General features: G+C 42.1%; 1 protein-coding gene across 1 annotated transcript in view; it reads left to right on the top strand.

Moving 5' to 3' along the window:
* Positions 1-26,996, top strand: part of SLC38A1 (solute carrier family 38 member 1) — a 43,422-nt gene extending 16,426 nt beyond the window's left edge. Inside the window, exons 5-16 of the mRNA XM_062583897.1 lie at positions 4,578-4,651; positions 6,288-6,380; positions 6,718-6,799; positions 7,991-8,073; positions 8,982-9,040; positions 9,173-9,298; positions 11,431-11,510; positions 13,349-13,449; positions 16,644-16,762; positions 17,308-17,449; positions 17,555-17,652; positions 18,737-26,996. Of these exons, the coding sequence (XP_062439881.1) occupies positions 4,578-4,651; positions 6,288-6,380; positions 6,718-6,799; positions 7,991-8,073; positions 8,982-9,040; positions 9,173-9,298; positions 11,431-11,510; positions 13,349-13,449; positions 16,644-16,762; positions 17,308-17,449; positions 17,555-17,652; positions 18,737-18,838 (1,159 nt within the window). The 3' untranslated portion in view covers positions 18,839-26,996. The remainder of the gene's footprint in view (positions 1-4,577; positions 4,652-6,287; positions 6,381-6,717; positions 6,800-7,990; positions 8,074-8,981; positions 9,041-9,172; positions 9,299-11,430; positions 11,511-13,348; positions 13,450-16,643; positions 16,763-17,307; positions 17,450-17,554; positions 17,653-18,736) is intronic.
* Positions 26,997-27,512: the final 516 nt, after the last annotated feature.

Raw genomic sequence — 27,512 nt, 5'->3', positions numbered from 1 at the left:
AAAGATAGACTCAAATATTCAAGTATAGTAATCGAGTTTTAAAATGTTAGTTACAAGTTTCAGACATATTTTTAATTCAAAATTGTAAAAGAAAAGCCACTAATTGTGGTTCTAAAGCAAATTAAGTCCATGTTATTTACTATAACACGGTATAACATGACAGCCTAGCTGGGATTTTACCTATGGTCTACAAACTACACATATATTAGAAATAGCAAATTTATGCAGTAGTGATAGCTATGATGTGATAGTACCTGCTTCTTATTTCTGTTATAGGAGCTTTAGAGCTTTCAGCATGCATGGTACAATAACTACCTTTTTTGTCAAGAAAAGAGAGTATTTATACTCATTTATATGTTCATATTATATTTTCATCTCACTCCCACAGTTTCTTCAGTTTGTTATGTGAAAGGCCTTAGAAGCCAATATAAATATAGCCAAGATTTTAGTGTGAAAAGGGATTTGAGGTAGAGTACTCAACTCCACCAAAAAAAAAGGCATTTTTAAAGGAGAATTTTATAGTTTAAAAATGAAACAGCGCCAAGGAATGACTAAGATGCAAAATACTGTGTTATTTTGGACTACAGTATGAGACATTTCATTGTAAAAAGTGATTGTTAAGAAATCAGTTGGGAATTGTACACAGATTCCAGTAATACGAATTCATTGAGGGAAGAACTTACAATATTTGAGAACTGTCCACAACTTACAGATAATTCTAAAGAGGTGTCATTTCTTGAATGACAAATCTAACAAATATAGGGCTTTGTTGTTTGTTAGATTTTGGGGAAATATTTAATGGAAACTTTGTATATTACTGAGTGGATAGCCAAAGTGGTATGTAGAGCCAGGGTAGCAAAATCTATGCTGCTACTATATAATTCACTGTGGTTGGTAAAATCTGGGAATAATCCAAGGAATTAATCCACCTACATTAAGAATGTGTAGTCTCATAACTGTGTTGTAACTAAGCTAGGCTATAAAGTAGATGGGTTCTAATTTAGAGCACCCAATTTAAATTTAATCTTTCTTATAAAGAGGGACTGAATTTATTACATTTTTGCTGGGTATTTTTTTGATAGTAGTCTAACCTGTAAGTGATATTCTACCCATGTTCTAATAATCAGACCTCTGAGAGCACAGTCTGGTTTTTGCAAAAAATTACCTCTGCTCAGCTTTGTTATTACCTTTTCCAAAATAAGATAATAGTGGCTCAGCCAAAGAGAAATAATTTTTACATGTTCATCACAAAATGTCGTCATACTGCACCCACAATTTTTCCTTACTGCTTTAGTTTCCTACAGATAATCCCATCCTCTTCTCTTTCTTTCAGCGCAAACATAGATTTTCATGAGAGTTTCAGTAAAATACGTCTTCTTTAAAGGATGTGAAAGTGTAGTTTCTTTTAAGTGAGGTAGATCAAACCAGTGATTCCAAACACCAGAAAACTTATAAAAGTCTATGATAGTGACTGGGCATCTCCTGGTGCAAACAGTGTGTGTGTGGCTCTGTACCAGCAAATTTTACCAAGAACTGCCAAAGTTGAATGTTTTATAGAGATGTTATACAGTAAATAAGAGCATTATTCTCTACAGAGTTAACTATATGGATTTAAGACTGGATAACTGGTTTTGTTAGCTTTATAATGCCTTTAGAGCAGTTCACCTTGAGCTAGATCAGCCTACTGAGGTCAAGGTAAGGAAGCTAGTAGGAGCTAACTGACCAGGCTAGCAGGGATTTCACCTTTGTAGCCTGGAGATGCAGGATCTTTGTGTGTAGTGTCTGTAGTTATGCCTGAATATTGAACTGCTTTAAATATTCTTTTATCACACAGTAGTGTCAGAATTAAATCTAGTTCATCTGGATTTTTACATTTTTCCCACACCTTGAATCAGTGCATTTTTCCAATAAATGTATAGTTCTGTGTCTCTATCACAAGGTAGATCTTAGAACCACTTCTGCTTTACAAGTAATTAGAGTCCTAGCAATAATTTCATCGCTTTTTGCACATGAGAAAGTACTTACATTCAGTGCTGTTAAGTTACGTAATTCTGAAGTGTTCCAAGGTTGCTTTGCCCAGGTAGTCTGTCTGCCAGTATTGGCATGCACCATCTCTGGAAAGCAGAAAATAGAGCAGAAAAATTAAAGGAGCCTTTTAAGCACTAACAACGCAGATGCAGCTTGATTTCCACTCTCACAGCTTTAGAACTGCTGCAATGTGAAGCATACACTACCATGGCTGTGGATCAGTTCAGATCCTATATTCTTGGCACAAGGTATGCAAAATGACCATGACTGTGAATTCGTATTCTCACATACTATTTGTATAACTTAGTGCCATACTTAAGTGTCATACTTTCCAGGCAAAACAACTGAGGTAGGAACTCAGAAAAAAATAATTCTAATATTTTTAATAACTACAGCCTTTCCTTTATGCAAAAGGAGAGAAAACCTTGCTGCAGAAAGATGCCACTAAAGGCTCAGAAGGCGATAGCTGGACCAAGCTACCTGCAACAGCAGCACTCCCCATAGCTAAGCTCCCTCTGCCTGTGGTGCCACCCTGGAGCCCCAGGACTGCTGTGTTGGATTGCACTGCAGAGGCAAAGGGGCTGGCTAAATGCAAGCTGCTTTCAACCTGTATTTAGTCTAGCACCTCACAGTGCTAGACTAAACCACGCTCCAGCGAAGAGCTGCTAAGATGATGAAGGGACTGGAGCATCTCTCATATGAGGAAGGGCTGAGAGAGCTGAGACTGTTCAGGCTGGAGGAGAGAAGATTGAGGGAGGATTTTATCAGTGTGTATAAGTATCTGAAGGTATCAAGAGGGTGGGGCCAGACTCTTCTTAGTGGGGCCCAGTGACAGGATGAGAGGCAACGGGCACAGACTGAAGCACAGAAAGGTCCAGCTGAAGATGTGGAAAAACTTCCTTACTGTGAGGGTGACAGAGCACTAGCACAGGTTGCCCAGAGAGGTTGTGGATTCTCCATCCTTGGAGATGGTCAAAAGCCACCTGGACAGGGTCCTGGGCAGTGTGCTGTAGGTGACCCTGCTTCAGCAGGGGGGTTGGACTAGGCTGTTCTGTAATTCTGCGATGATCTAAAAAAACTCTGCTCAGTCACAGGGCTTGTTAGATGAGGGACAGCATGAGATTGCAGCCAGCTGCATGTGAGTCTAGATACGCCTGTCCTGCCCTGCCCTGCTCTGCGTTGGTGGCACGCTCTGGGAGGGATACTGCAGCCACGTGAGGCCACCGCGCCATGCTCTGCCGTAGCCCGTTCCTCACGGGGACCAGCGCTGTCTTGTGCAGGAAGGCAGGGGACTTCACGAGCTTCGCAGGTCTTCTGGTCACAAAGCCTGGGACGCCACAGCGGGCCGGGGGCAGTGTGTATTTCAGCTCACTTGGGAAGTGGCAGCTGGGAGCAAGAAGCAGGGGCGTTGCAGGAACAGTTTGTTCTTCCCAGCGCTGTAGCAATCCCAAGCCCTAAATTGTTTGTTCTGAATTTGAGGCGGATTCTGCCTGTGCTGGTTTCGTGCGTAGCTGCCAGCACCTCCTTCGAAGCAGTGCCCCGGTGCTCTCGGGGCTCGAGGCCAAGCCCCCCTGCTTCTGCTTGGAAATCGTGCAGAGCGAGCGGCGTGGACATGTTCAGTCCATTCCAAGGGGCGGTCCTGGCCTGAACATCCTCGTCCGTACCACGGTCCTTACACAGACAAGTTTTTCATACAGTGTTAATGAAAATGCCAAGTGTCTCTGTGTAAGCGTCCTGTAGGGAGGTAAGGACAACGGCTCCTGGCTGCTTGGAGGTGTTATTTTTACCACTGCAAAGACTCCGTGAGCTCTGTGCCTGAAAATCGGAGCTTTTAGTTTTAAAATAGGCTTGATCGTGGCTCGCAGAGCCGGAGCCAGGGGTGGCTCAGCCAGACAGGGAGCAGCAGCGGCTGCAGGCGCAGTGGGTCTGCGGGGAGCGCGGGCGGGAGCGGGGCTCAGCCGAGCCTTGAGGAACGGAGCAGGCTGGGCTCATCCCAGCCCCGTCTCCTTGCCCTTCCCGCCTCCCGTCTTAAAAAAGGAGAGGGGGACCCACGCGCCCTGGGACGGGCGTGAAGGGCCGTTCCTGCACCCCTTTTGGCAGCGCACGGGCCACGACGTGGGAGAAGACACTTCCCTCCCGCCGGGAAGTCCTTAAACGCGTGACTTGCCCTTGAAATTTTTTTACTCGGCTTCCAGAAGAAAGCTTTGGGCTGGGCGGTGGGGAGCACACGGCGCTCACCCTTGCCCCGGGCAGACCTTAGCTCGTACGTAGCAGGACACGGTGCAAGTCTCCGCAGGGTGCAGGCACCGCTTCTGTGAAGTCCAGCCAGTACTTGGTTGAATTCTTGTGCGTACAGGGCTTTATATGTCCAGTGTAATGTACTGAAATGGTAAACAGCATGTAAATCACATTTATTTTTAGTGCTCTCTGCATTGTCAAAAGAGTTTAAAAATTGTTTCAGCGCCAGTAAGTACCCGACCTGACGTGTAAAGCGTTGCAATGTTACACCTCAGCTGTTATAGTAAGCTTTATTTTTCGTTCTTTTGTAGGCTGCTTTTGGTTTCAGTGACGCTGTTGTCTATTTATTCAATATATCTCCTGTTGGTGTGTTCAAAGGAAACAGGTAATTTAAGGCATTTCTACTTCATACTATTTCAGTACAGTTGTAAAGAACAAGAGGTGAAAAGTAGTCAGAATAAGGCCAAGGCCTTGTGAAAAATAAGTTTCTGTCACTTTGACATAACAGAAAGACAAAGACCTAACACTTTCTGGGTCAGAAGTCCAGAATTTATGTCGCGGCAATGGAGAACAGCATCTAACCAGCACTATGAAGAGGAAAATGTATGAAAAAGAGTGAATTCTACTGCAGTGAAATTCCACTTTCAGAGAGACAAACGGAACATCTCAAATAGTTTCTCTGCATTACAAAACCAACTTCAAATGAATTATAGTGATTCTTTGTTTACGGTGAAGCTTACTTGGAAATGCATTAATTGGTAGTGGTGAAATTCCTGGTAACCTTGATGGTGTAACAGGAGCTTTCCTAGAAGAAAATAAAAGGGAACCGTTCTCCCACAAAGAAAAGTATATCTCTAAGCAAAATATATTTCTAAACACAGGAATTAGAGATTATCCATACAGTGTTAAATGATTTCGTATTCTGAATTTCAGCAGTCTTTTTCCTTAGGGAGTAATCTCTGAAGCCAGATTTTTAAAATTATCTATGCATAAGAACATTGCCATATTTAAATATTTAATTTGGACATATATGAGTTACTGTTATAGCATGTATAATGACAATAACTGCCTATTTCAATTAGGTGCATGCCTAATTGTGTGCACATTTGTGCTCTATTAGTTCTCAAAATCTAAGCCCTGGTTTCTATGGTGCTGGAGATGGCATTACATTTAAGCTGAAACTTACTGTTTATACAAGTTTCAAAGAACAAATGTCATCTATAAGGAAGTGTAGGTAAATCCAAACAATGAGATAAAATTTTTTAAATAGTCTGTTGAATGTTACATCTGCAATATTTCTCTTTCTATACTTGTGTATCTCGGCATCTTCCCAATGTTCCATCTTTTTTAACTGCCTGAACCACAGCTGATGGAAAAACACTTAACAAAAATGCAATGTAATTAATAGAGAAGCTTCTCAAGCTTGACAAATTTTAAAAACGAAGTTTTGGTAGAAGTTTCCCCACTTTTACGAGAAACATAGTACATGGAGAATTCACAAGTTAATGCTTCATCATTAAATATTGTAATCAACACATAAACCAGTGGCAGCCTTCAGTTAGGCTGCTTAGTTAAACCAAGCAAAATTACAGCATTGTGCCACTGTGTCTTACTAGCTTGGCTGCCAGTGTTGAGTTGTGAATGCTGCAGTGCTGAGTTTTGTCTGGAGAGAAGACTTTCTACCTCACTGCCCTTGAGGGTGCAAACCTAATAGGCCAGAATGGGAATACCATACTTTAAATGTCACAAGAGGTATACATGGATTCATTAAAGGGGTATAATAGCCTCCTTAAGAGCTTCAATTTCAGAAGTGATTGGTAGCTAAATATAACATTTATAGAGGTCAAGAAAACATTCCCAAGTTTGAGCCCTACTAAATACAAAAGAAAGCTCTTTTTATTTGCAAAGGGAAGATGTAATTGCACAGATGAACAGCTAGCTGAAAAGGAATTACCTTTTTTTTAATTCAACAGCTTTTGTTGATATATTAATTATCTGTATCCCCATTTCTTTTAACACAGGCTGCATGGTGTATGAAAAGCTTGGCGAGCAGGTCTTTGGTACCCCAGGAAAAATGATTGTTTTTGGATCTACATCTCTTCAGAATGTTGGAGGTAAAGGAGATGAGATGTATGAAACAAAAGGCAAAACCCAGGGACATCTTAATAGTGGATTCATTTGTGGTCACCAGCCAGTCAGATTCCTCATTCTCTCAGTGGTGTCTTAGGGTCTTTCAAGCTCCTTCATATGACTCTAACTACTATTTTGCACTCAGTCTTTGGAATATGATGTAAAAATGATTGTAAAAATGATCACTAGTCTACAGTCAATTACAGTTCTATATCTTATGTCATCAGAGACGGTGTAAGGAGAAAGGTTCAGGATGCTTTTCAGTTAGTATTCCACAAAATGTCTCGTCTATTTTCTAAAATGACTTTCTTCTTTCTCCAGCAATGTTGAGCTATCTCTTCATAGTCAAAAATGAGTTGCCTTCTGCCATAAAGTTTCTAATAGGAAAAGAAGAATCCTTTTCGTAAGTTTAGTTCATTTTGGTGATTTGATTTTAGAATTTAATTTTGTGTATGCATGTATTTATAAATGTTTTAAGTACTGGATATTCTCAGGAGATTTTCACACGAATATATCAATGGATTAATAGAAAATAAGACAATCTTGGGAAGGAAAGAAGGAGGGAAGGGAGGTGAAAGTTAGGTCATCAGTGGTCATTGTCTGTGAACACCAGATTTTGCTTTAGAATTAGGATTTATAAAAATTCTTATCATAGCACCCAATCTTGTACAGTGCTGAGCAATACTTGAAGATATTGAACATATTCGGCACTCACCGGGAGCAACACAAGTTAAAGATACTAAATATTTCCCTACATTCTTGGCATCTTACAGGATTTTGTCCCTGACGTGCAGTCCACAGTATAAAATTCTTCAATACTAATACATAACAACAGCAGAATATTACACTTAGATTTCTGCCACTTATCACTCCTTGACATTTAGTAGCTTCTTTAACAGAGGAGCAGTATTTCTTTGTAGTGTTAAATGTCCTTTCACTGGATTATATCATGTGTTGTCATGCAACAGAAAAAAATAGAAATCCCATTCCTCAGATTTTCATATTAAATTGGACAGGGCAGTGAAAATACATCAGCAGAACAGTCACTAATGCTATCCATTTTCCCCTTTCCTGCTTTCCAACAGGACAAGGTTCAAAGCCCTTTGCTAGAAGATGTAGCCGGTGGCTGGGTTAGCACGTACAAGCCCACAGCAGCCTGATCTGCAGCTCAGGCACGTGCCCGGGCGGTTCAGCAGACAGGTTGCAGTGGGTTCCCCGTGCCACACTGTGCTGTGGGTTTGGCCTTTTGCGTGATCATCTCTCATCCTGGCAGAGTGGCTTATATCAGGTTGCAGCAGATATTGCTCCACTCCGCAGCCACAGTCACTGCTGTCAGCCACAGGGTAATATTTTGTCTAGGGTCTATGAAAATCTGCTGTATCTATAGTCAAAACTGCAATGTATTTTGCAAACTTCATACTAAATGATTCCAGTTCTCTACAAAGATCAGACATGGCCCCAGTCATTTCTTCTGTAGGAGCTTGTAGCGTAAGACCAAAGATCGTTCTGCTGCTGTAGTAATTAAAGAGCGGCTGAGGGGAAACCAGAGAGCATTTATGTATGTTCATGGTTTTTTTTGTTATGTTTTATCCAGGGCGTGGTATGTGGATGGGCGGTTTCTTGTTGTCACTGTGACGTTTTGTATAATCCTCCCTTTATGCCTCCTTAAGAACTTAGGTAAGATGCAAATGTCATTATGGGAATGAAATAAATGATTCGGGACATCATGCCACTGACAGTTGTACTGACAACTCAAATAATTTAAAAGTTTGTGCTCTCCTTGTAATCTAAGCAGCTGCCTGGGCTAGGAAATAGCTGTGTTTTGAGCATCTTGGAAGAAGTAGGCCTGAAGTGTCACAGTGGATGAACTCAGTATAAACGAGCTTCATCCATATGATTATGGAAATTGATTGAAAAATTTGTAGTTAAAAAGGTGGTTATTTCATAAGGTAAAAATATTCTGTGTGGAAACCGTAAGACTATGTTTACGAATTGTGGGATTGCAAAAAGTATTTTTCTATAAATGTTAAAGTTTTCAATGGTCAAGTTAATTGGAGTATTAAACTTGTAAAGTTATATGTGTATAAAGGATCACATTTTGAAACCACAGAGATGCTGATAAGTACACGTTATTTTTTGAAATCATGTAACAAGTTTTGGCACTGAACTCCTGTTGCGATCTTTCATTTGAGAAACTACCCGTAGTAACTTCACGTTGCTGCGTATCAGGGAATTCAGTTTATGCTCCGATGGCAGTTTCCCATTTTCTAGTTTGTTTCAATTGCTACAGCTCCTTTCAGAAGTAAAATCAGTCTAGCTGCCACAAAGATGACCATCAGCAAGATTAAGAAATAATACATAGGCCAAACTGATCAGAGCAAAGCTCTCCACTCTGTGTTTGCAAGCCAGGAGCCTTGTGAAGTGAAAAGTTCCCAAATCAACAAGAGAGACCTTTGTGCTGCCCAGATACTTGTGATGCATGTTAAATAAATTTAAATGTTTCATAAAGTAATAAAGAGAGGAAGAAAAAACAGATGTGCACAGTAAAATAGTTACGGATTAGCTTTCTTTTGAATTTCTTTCAGGGTATCTTGGCTATACCAGTGGATTTTCGTTAAGCTGCATGGTATTTTTCCTCATAGTGGTAAGTTCAGCTTGCTCTGTTGGCTGGATTAGAGTTGCTTCATAGAGTATTCAGGATTTCTCAAGCATTTGAATTTTAATTAGCTTTTTATTATTACTTTTAGCAATTAGCTCTTTTCTGCTCTTCTTCTAGGTTATATACAAGAAGTTTCAAATTTCCTGTTGCAAATTGGAAATAAATGCAACATCTCCTATCCTATCAAATAGCTCAGAATATGAGCATATGTGTAAGCCAAAGTATGTTATCTTTAATTCCAAGGTATGTTTCTTTTTATGATACTTATTTTTAATACACATAAGATACACGCTCACACTCCATGTTTTTAATCAATCAAAAATACCATGTAGGGCCTGATTCTGTCATCCTTCCATATGTGCTCTGAAAGTGAATGCACAAATATTCTCTCTTCCCAGTTTTATGCAAACACCATGCTGAATTTAATTCTTTGCAGTCTTACTCTGCCTCTCTGTTCCCCCAGGAAGCTGAGGTAGAGTGAGCTGCCTCGGTGGTACGTGGGCTAAGGTTACGAGCCTGAGCTGCCACCAGACAACAAATGCTTTCCTTGGGGGAGTTTCCTTTCTGCTGCTTCTTACTATATATGCTACAGCTGAGCCTTTAGACTGCAGTTGAGCAGAAACTGTAAGCAGATTTTTGCATCCAAAGCCCAGAAGTAATCCCTCTGTCCTTCTGCACACAAACCACTTCTTTGTGACACAGTGTGTGTTTCTGTAGCCATGTAGTGAACTGGATCAGGAAAAAGATACAGCTGAAAGCTAATGCAGCAAAAATTTGGTTGCTTTTCAGCTGGATGCTTTCCTCGATCACTGCACAGCTGCAGAAAAAGTTATGCCATCACAGGGAAGAAGGCACGAGAGAGCAAGCAGCTGTAGTTGTGGAAGCAGTAGGATTGCTTTTCTCAGCTGTGCTGGTTTGAAGTGTTCATTAAGCTGTGTCCTTATTTAGTAGGGCAGGGTCCTCAGGATATTAGTTTGCACACATGAATAGTATATGTATGCAAAAAAATGTGTTTTTTGCACGAGCTTTCAGTTCTGAACTGAACTGAAACTAGTCTGAGAACATCTTTTTTTTAAGTTGAGGGGGAGCCATCAGCCCAGGGACTGAGAGTTAGTCAGCTTAGTGTGTGCAATATTACCTTAGGTGTAGATATATTATAGATAATTAACCTTGAAGGGCAATCTTGGTTCTCCTGGAGTAAATATTAGTATTTACTTCCGAGTCAATAGATGCGCTCCAGAAGGCTCAGTCCACCTGGATTAGGCAGGCGGGATCTGAACTCTAGAGATTTACCCTCGGGGCCAACTGTTTGCCCATCATTTTAGCAACTTTGGTGTGTGGCAGAGCAGCTGGTTCCCCTGTTGAGGAATGGCATACAGGGAGAGAGGGAGAAAAGGTGAGGAAGGGCCACTAGAGAACGACCACTCTGGTTTCTGTGTCTCACAGGACTCAAGAGTAGCCTACAAGGCAATCCCAGAACTGCTGCTGCAGAAATGGGATTCCTGTGACCAAGGCGAGGAAATCTCATGGTGTTGGGGAAAGCCGCTTGCGAGGATTGACTCATTTTATCCTCACGAAAGGGCCTGTTTTTCATATGATCTCAGCTTCTACCAGTTTCTGGGGAAGAATGGAAGTATTTGAGTGCTGAGATCACTTGTAAAGTTTGGCTGTGTGCTGACAGCTGAAACCCACTGGATTTTTGGTTGAGAAGTGGGTGAGGTTCCCCTCAGAGGCCTTCTGCGCTTACTAGTGACGTAACGGTCTCTCTCTTTCCCCAAGGACTGAGCATGCTCCCTCCACAGTCCTCCTAGCCCTTTTGTTGGCCTGGGAAAGGAAGGGACTGAGTGTGGTACCTTGAATTACCCATTTATTTGTAAGTTCTACATTCCTCTTCTCTTTTCTTACAGTCTGGATATGGGCTTCACCTTCAGGACTTCAGCGTTAGCACTGCTGGTGCAAACCCCACTCCACACCAAGGCAGAATAGTGTAGTGGCGATCCGACACATCCCTTTTTACAAGTGACTGTGTATTAGGAACAAAGGCAGTAACTGGGCAGGGAAACCCACTCCAGGGAACAAAACCGGTAGCCATGTGGCATCCGCTGCTGCGCTCTGAGGACAAAGTCGGAAATGTGTCTGCATGACCAGTGTGAAGACTTTGTCCTCCCATTAAAAGAGCACCGTTCTCCATGTTGTGTTACACACACGCTAATTGACAGGTCTTCTGCCTTCCCTGAACAGGGCTCTCAATGTTCAGTTGAAGAGTCCAGAAAGTTGCGAGCTGAGGTAGTTGAAAAACACTGATCATTTCTTTATGCCGCTGGGGCAAATATGTATTCTTCTTAACTTTTTTTCCTGAAATTCTCTTTGAACAGACCGTGTATGCTTTGCCCACCATTGCTTTTGCATTTGTGTGCCACCCATCCGTCCTTCCAATCTACAGCGAACTCAAAGAGTAAGCCTTTTTCTTTTTCCAGTTAATTGTTTTGAACTGTTTTGCACGGAAAATGTTAGTGCAGAGGTGCTCTGAGTCATTCACGCCATTCAGAGGAGATGTGCTTTAATAAAACCAAACAAGCCAAGGAGCATGGCTGTCAGCTAGGAAATCTGTATTCCCAGATGTGCTGTTGGGGTGGTGGGGAAAGATGAGGATAATGCAACATTTGGGGAGTTTTCTCTGGAAGTACAGAGCGGTTTGGGAGAGCCAAGTAGTACAGATCATTATTTTGCAAGAGAGAGGTGTGTATTTCAGCTACTGGCATCTGTTCCAGCATAACTAAAAATCTGTTGCAGTACCAGAAAAAGTATTCTCAGCCTTGCCTATAGTAAAATATCTTTACCAGTACAGCTGTCTTGGTGAAACCTGGGAGAGACATGGTTTATATCAGCAAAGGGCTTCTTTAGTCAGTCCAAATTTATCTGTGCCAGGACTTTGGCCAGATAGACATATTGATCGGTGCTATGACATTTTCAGGCTTCCAATCAAAACAGCTCTGGCAGGAAAAAAAAAAGTCCGACTAGCTCTTAGAGCTGTAAAGAGCGAGTTTTAAAAGCTGTTAGGGATGGGCTGCGTTATTACAAAAGTAGATGACTCCTCATGATGTGCCTATCACAAGTAACTTTTCTTGTGTAAGAAGAAGGCCATACATAACGTGTCCTTTCCAAGGGCACAAGGATGCCACACGCAGTACCAACACCTGCTTGCAGCGTGCAGGCCAGTCGAGTGTTGCTTGCTGAGCATAGGAATTGCACGTTACAGTCCCTTTGGTGGCCCAGTCCGCCTGCTTTCCCGGTCGGCTTTCATTTGCTGGATGCTTCTCTTTAAATTCAGACAGCAACAGCTGCCCCAAGATGCCACCCTGGGCCAGGGGATGCCTGTTCCTTTTCCAAGAGTGTTGCAGTCGGGGATGTACAGGCTCTTGAAGAGCCCCTGGGGAAGGCTATAGAGACTTAGGGCTATAAGCGAGAGCAGTGGTACAACCTGCTGCACAACCAGCCTTGCGTAGGGGCACCTCTGAGTTGTGTCGGTGGTCAAGACACAAGGGATGGAGACTTTCGGCGAGGGTCTTGCTCCCAGGGCTACCTTTGGTTTCGTAGCACGGGGACGTCGCGGCGGGGCTGGAGCCAGCACCACTGCGTTGTTGCAGGGCAGCAACTGACGGCCCTAGGGACCAGGCCAGGTTGGGAGGGTCCTGGGGTGCAGGTGATTTTGGTTTCAGGAGCCTCCAGTGGGTTCTTAGGTGTCTACTTAGGGCATGCCTGTGTGCATTTAAACGGCCAACTTTAGGTACCATAGTATAAATATTTCAGAAAAAAAAATTTAAAAATGACATGTTCATACTTGACCCATTTTATAACAGTCTACAGTAGTCTGTATAATTTGGTTATTTTCTACCCATGGGGTAGAAAGGTCTGTCTGCAGACTTTTAGAATTTTCTTTTTTCTGTGCATACTTTTACTCTTCGTTTATTTTGGACCTTTAATTTAATTGCTGAAGTGTTTACAGGCTGCCCTGTCCACTCTTCTTCCCCCTTCACTCAGTTTAAAAGGGTTGGCTAGGGAGGCAGCCCAGGATGGTCTCTGTGCTGCTCGACACGAGCACTGAGTAAGGCCCATTTTGCCCATCTTTCTCTTCCTTGTGCAACTGTCAAAGAATTCCTGTTTTAAATGAAAACACGCTTATGAGTCTCTCCAGAGTTAATCAATACGTTTATGCAAAGACTTAATACATTTTTAAACAGCTATCGAAATGCATTCCAACTATTTTTATGTGTTTTTTTCTTCTTTCTCCAGCCGTTCACAGAAAAAAATGCAATTGGTTTCAAATATCTCATTTTTTGCCATGTTTGTGATGTACTTTATGACTGCCATATTTGGCTATTTGACTTTCTATGGTAAGTAAACAGCTTTTTCTGATCAAAGTAGAAAGAGAATAAATGTGAAATGTTCATTTATGTTCTTATAGTGAAATACTTTTTCAAATATTTTTCCTTAACATTTTCATATTGAAGGTACAGATCCTTTTCTCTCTTCCCTCTGTGGATGAAAAGTGCAAGTAAGAGTATTATTTACAAAAGGCATATTCAAAATGTGAGGAAGAGATTTGTTTAAAGGAATTGGGGATTAGCTGGGTCCTATTAAGTTTACTTGAATTTTGTGCACATTGGTTATAATTTATATATGACTGATTCTGCATATCTGTATAAAACAAGACTGATTTGAGAATACGTCCTGGCAGATGGGTATCAAATCAGCCGTCATAGCTCTTTGATTTTCTTACTGACATTGTCCTCATAGAGATAAAGGACGAAATGTTTTCCCTGTGTCTCTAGAGTTGATCCCTTCAGCTTTTGGTTAAATAAATTGGTAAGGCAGCTAGGCAAGTGTAGAGCATTGTCCCAGCTCAGCAGCCGAAGGATGGTTATTTCAGTGTCTGAGACTTAAACTGCTTCTCTCTTCATAAGTATCAGTTCCCTTTAAAAAGTAAACAATTTATATTGTATATCTCAGTCAAGTAACATGGGATAAAATATGACTCTTGCCCAGGAAGCTACTCTCATTTCTCAACATAATGGAAATCTTGAAATGTAGTACAGTTGTTCGGGGTGCCATTAAAGGCACACAAGACAGATTACAAAATTGACCCTTGTTTTTTACCTCAGAGTCTCCCAAAGGTTATCAGTCTTATTCATTGCATGCAAAGTAATTTTTAGTTACAATCTCCACATTCATGATATCATTCATTGACAGCCACATATTTCAAGAGAAACAACAAACACAAAATTTGGCATTTTTCTCAAAGGTGTGCCTGTCTCATAATTTGTTTTCTCAAGATGATGTTCTGATTATGAGGCCGTGAGTCTGCATGCATTAAAAATAATTTGAAATCATCTGTTCTAATTTTCCCAGTAAAACTGATGGAAGTGAGAGTGTATATATACTACAAGTGACAACAGCAACAGCTGTTCTTATCCAACACCTGGGCTGCTGCTCTCTCATACATCTTCATAGAAATACATCATATGTATTAAAATTAGAGGTCCAATTAATAGCCCCAAGGAGCAAGTGGGTGTAAATCCGTATGAACCCATTCACTTTGGCAGGGAGGAGATTCTGATGCGATTGGCCCAGGGATCTGAGGAAACGGATCCATAAAGCTCACCTCCGGGAATCTCCTGCGCCCCTCGGAGGCGAGGGGCTGGAGTCCGTGGAGGTAGGGGCTGCTGCTTTCTAGTTCTCCCAAGAGGGAATGACAGAGCCATTTCCTGGTATGTCTTGTGTCCCTCTCCCCAGGTCAGATATTCATGCTCCTATTGTGAGAGCATGCGGATGGAAGCTGGATGCCTTCGTACGGCTCCGCTGGGCTTGTACAAAGCCATTAATCAGTGCCCTGAGACACAGCAAAAGAGAAACTAAGGGGAAAATAAAATTCTTCCATTTTTATCTTTCTTACCCTTGAGACTGACAAGATCTTATGTACAGTTCATATGTACAATTACAGTTTTCTAACCCTCTCCTCTACCCTTACCTGGGTAAGAACAGCATTTTTATTTTGTCCATTTCTTTTTGACACCAACGTTACTTGTCTGTTTGCTATGTTCTCAAAAGTGTTACAGTTGTAACTATATTTATATTGCAGATTTACAGAAAAGAGGTGGTTTTTTCCCCCTAAAAGGTCACTGTGGTTGGGCTCTGCGGTATATCTAGCTGACAGGAAAACAGACCTTCAACTATGAGCCCTGCCTTTCACTTCCTACCTGGCTGCAGTCCGTGAGTGGTAGCGAAGCTGCAGCCTGTGCTCGCAGGAGCAGAGTAAGCTCTGTGTCACAGAAGCTCTGTGTGTGCTCGGCTTGAAAAATCCCACTCCTAATCTGCAGGGAGGTGGGAAAGCATTTTCTTTCTCCTGGTGGGAATTCAGCACTGCTGACACGTGATCTCTTCCTGGAAGGACTTCCTGCGGGGAATGCAAGCATTTTGCAGCAGGATGGCTCTCTCTGCCTTCGGAAGTACATAAGATTTTACCACACGTCAAAGATTTTAAATGGCATATGCCCACCAAGCTCCCTTTAAGGACTTTGGTTTCAGAGCTATTACGTTTTATATCAGCTTTCTAAGATTAGCAGACGAAACAAAACACGAGCTTTTTTAAAAAGCGGCAGGGAGTGCGCTTTTGTGGTAAGCTGCACAGCTGCTTCCTTAGGTTATTGTTACTAGATATTTTAAAAATGCAAGGCAAATGCATAGGTCTCACAGCAGCTTGTTTTTCCTGTCGGTTAGTGCACACAGACCAACTCTGCAGTATTTATCACAGCTTAAAGGAAACATTTTTGCAGGAGGTCTTGTTAAGATACTGTCAGTGGCCTCGGCACTGACACAGTGATCGTCTTGGCCACATTCAGGCCGGGAGTGCACGCGGGGCAGCTGGCCAGCGTGAGACCGAGCTAAAAGCACTACCGAGGAGCGATTACAGGCCCAAGAGAAAAAGACAGAAAGGCATCCCCCAGAGGAGCTGCAGAAGGATTTGAGTGCAAATGTCAGCATGTCCTGCTGAGAGCTGACCCAAGATACGCTTGGTTCTTATTTAAGAACAAAGGCACTGCTTTTTGCTGCAAGTTTATTTGCAGTTTATATTAATTTAGCTGAGCCTTGTCATTTGTATTAAATTCAGCCATTGCAGTGCATGTGGTTATTTGCGTGTCATTTGAAACTTTTAAAAAGCACTCTTTAGAACCCAATTAGTAAACCCCAATTGGAAATAGCTTCTTTTCACTTTACTTATTTTTTATATATGTAAGCAAGTCTTGATGTATGTCTCACTGTTGTCTTTCCTATAATGAAAATTATCTTAAACTTAGACATGTGCTTTCTTGACTGAAGATGCATTCCTAAATCAGGCCTAAGGGTTAATCTGAGATAATGAGATCATTAGGATTTGGTTGAAAATACTGTTTGAACTCAAGAATATTTAATTTCATACTCTTGTCTTCAGAAAAATCACTTGTTGTTCAAGAAGGCCATTGTTACGCAGTGGCTTCTGTGAACGAATTGCCTGTTTGCTGGAACACTTACCTTATTGTCTTTTCCATAGACGATGTGCAGTCAGATCTGCTTCACAAGTACAAGAGTAAAGGTGACATCCTTATCCTGACAGTACGTTTAGCTGTAATTGTTGCAGTGATACTCACAGTGCCCGTGCTGTTTTTCACTGTAAGTAATAATCTCTACACACTTTGGAAGTAGGTAACGTCTGTACACAGTGCATTTTTTCAAAAGACAGTTGAGCAGTTTCTGAATCAGTGATGTTGCGGCTACAGAAAGAACTTGAGCTTTTTTCTGTCCTTTCCCACACCACACTCTCACTAACTTCTGGAAAAGTTCTCCCTGACAAAAATAAATCAATCACTTTTGGTCTTAAATCTGTTTTCAATTGAATCCGCAGGGGCTCTCTTTTATTTCACATGATTTTACTAGGAGCAGGCTCGGAGGTGAAGTTCATTTTTAAGTGCAAAAGAACCACAAAAGGCATGGTAAAGAGAAATATCCTCCTTCAGACCCATGTACACATACAGTTTTGAAATATCAAACTAATTACAAGGATTAATTCAAGGAGCATTACACAAAAGACCACAGAATTTTTGCTGATTTTATGGGGAGCTCATCGTGACATGAAGAATGATTAAGAAAAAAAACATGAAAAGCATTAAATTGGCTTTTAGATTACTCCTGACAGAGAACTCTCTCTTTTCCTGCAGGTGCGTTCATCATTATTTGAGCTGGCTAGAAAAACAAAATTTGACCTTTGCCGTCATGTTGTGGTTACATTTGTTCTTTTGGTTATCATCAACCTATTAGTCATTTTCATCCCAACCATGAAGGATATTTTTGGAGTTGTAGGTACAGTATCCTGGTTTTGTACTACTAAAAAGAAGCTGCTAATTAGCAGTGTAAGAATTTGCTGTTGTTGACAACTAACAACACTCATTTATTTCAATTTTTCAGGGGTTACTTCTGCCAATATGCTGATTTTCATTCTTCCTTCATCGTTGTATTTAAAAATTACACATCAGGATGGATCAAAATTGACTCACAGGATTTGGGTAGGTGTTTATTTCCAATCAATGCGATGCTTTTATTTTGTCATTCCTTAAAATGTGCTAGTATTGAAAGTAGATCTGATTCGGCTATCTGAACATATCTGTGAACATCTTTTTGTTACTTTCCCTTCTTGCCTCAGCCAGTTGTCAGCCTCACTTGTCTTTTTTCTTCACCACCCTTGTGAGCCTTCCAGCGTTGGGTCCCTACCGCGCAGAACACTTTGTGTTCTCTGGGTTCTCCTCCTCTGAGTGTGTCTGCCCCAGCTGGAGAGCTCCACCTTTGCAAACAGCAGTAGCTGGAGGCAGGGTACTCTTCCAGCATTGTTTGGCAGCTCTTTCAGCCAGACAAGCACTCTCCAGTTCCATGTACAGAGCATTCTGTTTGCAGTGTTTCTTGCTCTGTTTTATGGGAGCTGAGTCAAGTTTAGGGTGCTTCCATCAAAAGACACCAGCCGAAATGTTAGCCCTTGAACATGCATAAGCATACAGGACAGAGCCTTGAGAATATTTTCCATGAGGCCAAGAAGAAGTTTCAGCTGAAAAGACACAGCACTCATGTATAATCCCACTCTGAAATTTAGCAAATACTAAAGATACTGTTGTATCTTCCATTTTGAGATGATTTATTGTAAATTCCGTATAGCTTCTGTGGATGGCTGGGTGCACTATGAGCATTCTGCAGTCAGTCCTTTCTGCTCTGAACAGGCAGGCAGGAAGCCCATGTTTCTCTTTGGGCTCCATCCACAGACTCCAGGATTAAAGGGCTGAACTTTCATAGAGATGTACCCAATGAGAAAAGCCACTTTCATGTGGCTTTGAAATGGGCAGAGCTGATGGGTTCTAGAAATAGAGTCACTTAATCCTCTTTAGCGATGATCAGCATTTAAGAAGTGAATTGGAATTAGAAAAAAACGGTTTTAATGTTAAGCAATTAATTATTAATTACGTTAATATGTTCAATCATCTATGGGTCTCACTTTTACCAAAGTGCTATCCCATTTTCACTGATAACTTTAATACATCACCTTGTAAATCTTCTTAAAAAGAAAAGTTACCGTATTTCAATTGTCTTTCCTTTTTGTTCCAGGCTTCTCTTTTCTTGGCACTGGGGATAATATTTTCCCTAGTGAGCATTCCTTTGGTCATCTATGATTGGGTACAATCAGGAGGCAGTACCGAAGGCCACTGAAGCTAACCTCATTATGAAAAGGAAACATCCTTGTTTGCTACACACCAAAATCGCAACCATCCGTTCTGTTATCTATTCCATCTTTTGTGAGTTTACTCAAATCAAATCCAAATAGTGATTATCCAGTACTGAAAGTACCATTATGGATGTATTTTCTTGCAAAAAAACAGATCCTTTTTCCAACAGACATATCACTGTGTCCTGTGATACTGAGTTATCAGATCAGCATTAAGTCTGTGTTAATCATCTGTGAGACTATACAGAGCGTTGCTCATAGGAATTCATCACAATTAATTTGTTTTTCCTCTTCCACCCATGAACTGCATTGTTCCTTTAATATTCTTAGCCCGTAAACCATAACCTCTGCTCCTTTAGAGCAAGCAGTATTTGTTGTTATCAATCCCAGCTGGAGTAATTGTTCCAAATGTTGTCAGTTCACACCCTTCCACTTGCCTTTTAACCAAAATTCTACTCTTAAATTGTACGCATTTGGTTTGTTTGTTTGTTTGTTTTGTTGCTGTTTCGTGCACCATTTGCCTCACTAAGTAAGTGTAGCATTCTGGATATGAATATGAAAAGCACCATGAGGGTGTAAATCAGCAATGTATAAATGTAGGTCCTAAATATGGTGCTTCTCTTTAAACATTGTGATGGAATAGCCAGCCACACGGCTTGGTTGTTTTGTTGCTTTGGGAACGGACACGTGTGTATGTATGTGGCGTGTGTTTGTGTGCGCGTGTGTGTGTGTGTTTTTATGAAGGGGTGCAAGGAGCAGGAGAAGGAAGATCATCACCAGCTGCCATTTCCCTGGTACATTTCAGTTAAAACTGACCAAAAAATAGACTTGAGGCAAAGCAATGAGTACCTGAGAGTGAAGAGAAGCAGATATTCCAAGTTTTCCATAGGAAGTCTGCATTTTCTTCAGCATTAAACTGTTTACTAATGCCCCACTCTTTTCAGGAAAAAAATGGCAAGCTCCATTTTTTCAAAGCCTACAGATTTAATCATACTTTATGCCTTTTCCATTCTGGCATTCATTTGTACATACCCAAGGCTGTCCTTGTAAAGACTGGCTCCTCTCCTCTGTCCTATCTTCTTCCCACTGAACTCAGCAGGATTTTTGAAAGCAGTGGGAGCAGGATTTGACTTACCCTACTAAACTACTGGATTTCTAATGGCAAATGAAATCTTTAACTCTTCTTTAAACAAACGTAAACACTTTTTATATTTAAAATGTTTCATTTACATTTCTCATCCCTTAGTTCTTCATAACAATGAAAGAAAAGACATTAAATTACTAGTAGCAGAAACACTGTAACTTGCATCTGTTGTCCACAAAATAAGCACTTGCCTGATGCCTTATAGCTGATGTAGAGAACTACTTATAGAGATTGAAATGCTAAGCAGGTGATTGTTAACCATCTTAAGCAGACAACATCTATTACTGCACTGCCAGCCACATAAATGTGTTCACTTTGCATTGTTTACTGTGTAAGTTAAAAAGTGTCTGAGTTTTACTCTCAAAGTATGAACCAGGCTTCTGTTGAAAGACCAATGGCTAAAGAGAGCCCTGATTCACATTCAGGGGCTAAGTAATGCCTTCTCTGTGTTCAAGATGTATCTGTCAGTACGCAATGACTCCCCGTTCCCAGTAGCTGATTCATTTTCAACTCCTATGGAAGGAGACTGTCATTAGCAGTGCTGTCTGTGGGTATTATATGTCTTTGCAGCTTATTCTTTTTAATGTGAGGGATGGAGAATTCAAGATCTTGGGATTTCTGTGAGCTATTGAATTGCCTCAGTTTCCATTGCATTATCCTACATTTCATAGAATCACAGAATTATAGAATCAGTAAGGTTGGAAGGAACCACTGGAGATCATCTAGTCCAACCTTCCCACTCAGCAGGGTCACCTAGAGCATGTTAGACAGGGTTGCATCCAGGTGGGCCTTGAAGATCTTCAGAGAAGGAGACTCCACAACCTCTCTGGGTAACCTGCTCCAGTGCTCCGTCACTGTCACAGTGAAGAAATTCCCCCTCACGGTCAGACGGAACTTCCTGAGGATCAATTTCTGCCCATTGCCTCTTGTCCTGTCACACGGGACAACTGAAAAGAATTTGACCCTTGTAGAGGGGCAGGATCACCTCCCTCCACCTGCTGGCAACAGTTTTCTAATGCAGCCCAGGATACCATTGGCCTTCTTGGCCACAAGGGCACATTGCTGGCTCATGGTCAACTTGTCATCCACCAGCACTCCCAGGTGCTTCTCTGCAGAGCTGCTCTCCAGAAGGTCAGCCTCCAGCTTGTACTGGTGCATGGGGTTATTCCTCCCTAGGTGCAGGACTCTGCACCTGATCTTGTTGAACCTCATGAGGTTCCTCTCCGCCCAGCTCTCCAGCCTGTCCAGGTCTCTCTGAATGGCAGCACAGCCCTCAAGTGTATCAGCCACTCCTCCCAGCTTGGTATCATCAGCAAACTTGCTGAGGAGGCACTTCGTCCCCTCATCCAGGTCGTTGATGAAGAAGTTGAACAGGCTGGGACCCAGTCCTGAGGCCTGGGGAACGCCACTAGCCACAGGCCTCCAACTAGACTCCACGCCACTGATGACGACCCTCTGAGCTCTGCCTTTCAGCCAGTTCTCAATCCACCTCACTGTCCACTCATCTAACCCACACTCCCTGAGCTTCTCTAGGAGGATGTTATGGGAGACACTGTCAAAAGTACCTTGTGTACCTTGCTGAAGTCAAGGTACACAACATCCACTGCTCTCCCCTAATCTACCCAGCCAGTCAGTCCATCAGAGAAGGCTATCAGATTGGTTAAGCAGGATTTCCCCTTGGTGAATCCAGGCTGGCTACTCCTGATCACCTTCTTTTCCTCTATATGCTTAGAGATGACATCCAGGATGAGCTGTTCCATCACCCTTCTGGGGATGGAGATGAGGCTGACTGGCCTATAGTTGCCTGGGTCCTCCTTCTTGCCCTTCTTGAAGACTGGAGTGACATTGGCTCTCTTCCAGTCCTCAGGCACCTCTCCAGTTCTCCATGACCTTTCAAAGATGATGGAGAGCAGCATTGCAGTAACATCCACCACTTCTCTCAGTAGAGGGAGAAGCCTTCTATTTGAAGAAGCCCTTCTTGTTGTCCTTGACATCCTTTGCCAGATTTAATTCCAAATGGGCCTTAGCATTCCTCATTGCATCCCTGCATACTCTGACAACATTCTTATAATCTTCCCAAGTGGCCTCTCCCCTCTTCCACATTCTGTGTACTTTCTTCTTCTGTCTGAGTTTTGCCAGGAGCTCCTTGGTCATCCATGCAGGTCTCCTGCTCCCTTTGATGCATTTCTTACTCATAGGGATGCACTGCTCTTGAGCTTTGTGGAAACGATCCTTGAATAATAACCAGCTCTCTTAGACCCCCCCTTCCTCCCCTTCCTTCTAGGGCCCTAACCCAAGGGATTCCTCCAAGTAGTTCCCTGAAGAGGCCGAAGTCTGCTCTCCTGAAGCCTAGGATTGTGACCTTACTTATTGCCTTGCTTTCTCCATGCAGGATCCTGAATTCCGCCATCTGATGGTCACTGCAGCCAAGGCTGCCCCCAACCTTCACACCTCCAACAAATCCTTCTTTGTTGGTTAGTACAAGTTCCAGCAGCACACCTCTCCTCGTTGGCTTCTCCACCACCTGTGTCAAAAACTTATCATTGCTGCTCTGCAGGAGCCTCCTGGACTCTTTGTGCCTAGCTGTGTTGCCCTTCCAGCAGATACCAGGGTGGTTGAAGTCTCCCCTGACAGCCAGGGCCTGTGATCGTGAGGCTACTTCCAGCTGTCTGTAGAAGGCCTCATTGGCTTCCTCTTCCTCAGCAGGTAGCGCGTAGTAAACACCCACAGCAGTGTCACTCCTGTTAGCCTGCCCTTTAATGCTTACCCCTGAGCTCTCGGCTTGCTCTTCTTCCACTCCTAGGCAGAGCCCGATACATTCCGGTTGCTCTCTTACACAAAGAGCAGCTCCACCACCTCTCCTTCCTGGGCTGTCTCTCCTAAAAAGCACATAGCCATCCATGGCAGCGATCCAGTCATGCGAGCTATCCCACCGTGTCTCTGTAATTGCAATAAGACTGTGGCCCTGCGACCACACATGGATCTCCAGCTCCTCCTGTTCCCCACACTGCATGCATTGGTGTACAGCCATTTCAGAGAGGTGGTCATGCCTGCAGGTTTCCCAGGAAGGGTGTAGGGGGGTACCTCATAGCCATGTCGCAAATGCACATCCCCAGCTGCATGCACCCGTTGGAGGCCCCCCAGCCTGTGTTGTGTCTTATTGACAACCCTCTCTCTATGACTCTCTTCTTCCCCCTTCCTACCTAGTTTAAAGCCCTCTTTACCAGGCTGGCCAACCTGTTGGCAAAGACACGTGCCCTGCTTGGTGAGGTGAATCCCATCTCTCCCCACCAGTTGTTGGCCCTCAAACCATGTTCCATGGTCATAGAATCCAAAACCCTGTTGCCAACACCAGCAGCGTAGCCGGTTGTCACTTTGGAAAATTTTACTACTCCTCCCCCCATGCCTCCCCCTAATCGGCAGGACCAATGAGAAGACCACCTGGGTTCCCACACCCTTGACCACCATGCCCAAGGCCTTGAAGTCTTCTTCGATTGTTTCCAGTTAGCTCTCTGTATCATTAGCACCAGTTTCTTAACTGGCACAGGGCACCTCTCAGGATCTTTAAAATTGATTTCTAAGGGTAACATCCAGAGAGGTCAGTTTGAGGCCTTTGTTGGAATTTAGTTAGAAAGGGTTAGTTAGAAAGTTCACACTGCAAAAAAATAAACCTATTAATTAAACTTAGGCTTCTAGATAAGGTACTTAACTCCTGCTGATAGTCCTCTGTGATCCAGAAATAAGAGCAGCCTGATCAGGTATGTGCCTGAAGTATGTACACGTATATGGTGGCAGTGCTGAATCTAACATGAATGTCTAGAATACAGGTTCTTTTGATTCAAAAACAAAGCTAGTGAGAAAGCCATCTTTCTGAATCATAACCTAGCTAGGACAGTGTTCCTGGGAATAAGAGAGAGTGGTGGGGTTTATTCCATCTAAGCCTGCAGAGAGGCAAACTCTTATTTCAACAATATGTCATACAAACTAGCAAACTGGACAAGGGACTAACAAAATGAGTGATGGGTACAGGTTTATGCTTCCTCATAAATTTTACCTTGCACAGTTACTGGTTTTAAAAGAAAGAGGAAAAATGGACCCTTGTCTGTAAGGAAGATCAAAACTAGAAGTCTCTTCCCTTTTTACAGAATGACCTATTAGACTACAGAGTCAGGTTCTGTTTAGTCTTTTCTCCTTCTGATCTATTAGACTTCCATTCCTTGCTGCACAGGGTTCCAGCAAGGTCAAGCAAATATGACATCCTTCCCCTGAGGTGTTCTTAGTCTAGCGTTTAAAATACTAACGACTAGTTACGTAGGACTCTGAGGCTCAGGCAGGTTGAGATTCCAGTAGCTTGTGCTTTCCAGCAGCTGGTCTGACACCCTTGTCAGCAATGGCATGGGTCACCAGTTTGCTCTGTATCTTCTCTGTGATTGATTCCAGCTTAGGCAGGCCCTTATTCACAGGAAAGAAGTCCCTACCATAGTCTACAAATCCAGGTATTAGTCAAACTCCAGAGGGAAGAACCTGTGCTTGGCATCTCCTTTCAGGCAGTTCTGGGCATCTTCCCAACTTGGTTGGGTGTAAGATTGTGGCTCCTCACCTCCCTTTATTTTTATTCTACTATTATTTTATGAGCACTGCAGCTCTGTGCTTCAGGTATTTGTGAGGAAGGAGATCCTGGGAACAACTTTCAAATACCTAGATAGGAGCTACAGGTCTGATGTGCTGTACAGGGACCCAGCAAGGTCACAAGTGTGACACCCCCCCCCCCAAAAAAAAAAAAAAAAAAAAAAAAAAGAGAAAGTATTCTGTAGTCTAGCATTTAAAATACTGAGCTTTTGGCATTGAGTTTTGGCATTCAGCCTCCTTTTACTTGAAGGGCTGTTGGAAGACTGATTGCTCCTTGCATCTTTCTAAATATCCTCCATCACTATCCCCCTCTCTCCTTCTGGCTTCTCCTTTTTCCCAGTTTATGTGTATATGGGAGTCTTCTTAAATAAATAGGGAGAAGAATGAACTGGGTGTGTGCACAGAGTAAAATTACCCAAGGTACTGGACCATCACAGCATATCTTAGATACTAAAAAACAGATGCCCAAAATATTGAGTCTTTAAATAGGCTTCATTTCTGGGTCTCTGAAAAAGAGGGAAATTTGCTTAAATTGATTTACTGACATCATATTTATAGATATTTATGGAAAGGAATCATGTGTTTATTGATGTCTGTGGTAATGAACGTGAAATAACGTGCTTTTTGTTTTTTCATCAGGTTTATACATTCTTAACAGAATGCAATAGACCCTGCTGTAACTGTCAACATCAGTGATGGATGACAATATTTGTATGAGGTTATCTGTAAAATGTACTGCTGTTATTCAGTTCATTTGGAATAGTGAACTTGTAGCCAACGATGTACGAGTCCCACATTTTAGGTAGGATTTTAAGAGCACAGTGAAATGCTGTAGGAGTTTCTCTGTTGTAAAATTAATAGGATCCAGAGTACCGTATCTACTTAGTAGGTGGTAGCATGCTTTCTTTTCATAGAGAGTTTATAACTATTGTGAGCACTGCGAATTTCAAAGACTGGATGCAAAACCACTCCTAATAACTACAACAAAATGCTTTAAAGTTGTTATTTGCATAATAGCAACAATTGAGTGGTTAGGGATAAGGAAGGTCTATTTAGAAGCAGGGGCTCCTAGTAAGATTGTAGGAGTTAATCCTGTGCTTACAAGCTGGCCTTGCTGCCTCTCCTAGCCCACAGCACATCGCAAAGAAAATACTCATGAGCTTAAACCACTCTTATGGTTGCAGTATACAGATACCCTTTTCTGTCCAGCGATAAACATGCCTAATAGAGAAAATACAATAAATTGTTATTTGGGAACAATTTGCAGGGAGTAGTGATCTTTCTGGGTGATACTTGCTTCTGGTCAAAGGGCCAATACCAAATCTGTGCACTGGCTCAGCCCTTTTGTAGAGCCGATGTGCAGCCCGAGTGGCGCCTAGCTGTGGCTCAGGCCTAGTTCAGAAAGGCCAGTCTCATCCAGTGAGGTCAAGGATACCCTCTGCTCCTGAGGACTGCTTTCCTGAGCTATGTACAAATCCATAGCTTGTGCTCCTCTTGAATAGGTCAAACACGTAAATGCAGGCTGGATCATGTATGGAGATTTTATGGGTTTTGTCTATACGTCTGCCTTACAATACATAAGCACCACAGCAATTTCTGCTATAGTGCATTAATAATAATTAACAGTAATAATTAATGGTATCTCTAGCTCACCTTTAAATCAATATGTTTCTTTGCTTGAACCTTACATTAAGGCTAAAGAGCATCTTGGTCAAAACAAAACTCTTTCCATGTGGTGTTGTCCCACCTCCAGTCCTACAGTCCCACCCCCAGTGTCTTTAGGAGAAAGGCACAGCAGAATGTATTCAGTTCCATCAGCAATTCCAAGAAATGGCTTTATCACCTGACACCACAGTGCTCTTAAAAAATTCCCAAGAGTACTTGGCATCAGGAAAATCTTTATCTCCTATAACCCACACAAAGAATGTTTTATTTGTATCTAATGTAAGGATTTCTGTAACAAATTGTGAAAAAGATAATGCATTAATAAAAAGTACAGGGCTGGAAAGGTCTAGAGTTCACAAATTGTACACATGCATATGTTTCTGAAGACAAATCTATGCAGTTGTGTTGTATTGTAGGAAATTTCATTTTTATGTATATATATATATTGTAAATAAATAGGATGCTGTATATTTTTGCAGTTCTTTATCCCCTATGATATAGAAGTGTTGAAATAGTCTCTGCATATTAAGGATAATTTTAATAGAAATACAAATACTTTAGCTTCTGACTTAGCAAAATGTATATCCTTTCCTTTCTCCCAAGAGTTTACAAGTTAAATACTAAACTTGACATTATAATTACATTGCTAAATGTAACAGATGATAAAAGAAAAATAAAAGAGCCAATGAAATTGCTAGAATTAATTCCAGTGCATGTCTCCCTGTTTTTTCAATAATAAATTATCCAGTCTTGCTGCTGGGTAAGATCTCCATCTATGTAAAGGGCCTGTTTAGTACCCAGAGACCCGTTACTTCCTCAGCAGAGTTCACGTGGCATTAATGTGAGAAAAGACCTTGTGCAGAAACTGCAGCAAACTGCAGCCAGCAATTTAAGCCAGTGCTATGCCATGTTGATATTTCAGGCATGTATATCAATACTTTCCACAGAAGGCAACTAGTACAAACAAAAGTCAGACCAGGACTTCTGCATTTCCATTTCAGCCACAAGACATGGCTGTAGTTCAGAAAAAAAGTACTGTCAGCCCGTGGTGGGCAACAACCAGAACAATTCATGCTGTTTATAGCCTGTTCCCGCAGCTCCCTTTCTGCAGAGTCCATCTCAGACCCAGGCATGCTGCTATCTATCTGGTGGCCTGAGCGCAAGCATCTCCCGGTTGAGAGAGTGCCCCTCGCCAGCCGACAAGGGATTGCTTGCACCTC

This window comes from Rhea pennata, chromosome 1 (genome assembly GCF_028389875.1).
Source record: "Rhea pennata isolate bPtePen1 chromosome 1, bPtePen1.pri, whole genome shotgun sequence".
NCBI lineage: Eukaryota > Metazoa > Chordata > Aves > Rheiformes > Rheidae > Rhea > Rhea pennata.
The sequence above is the reverse complement of the archived record's forward strand: the minus strand, read 5'-3'. Positions and strand labels throughout refer to the sequence as shown.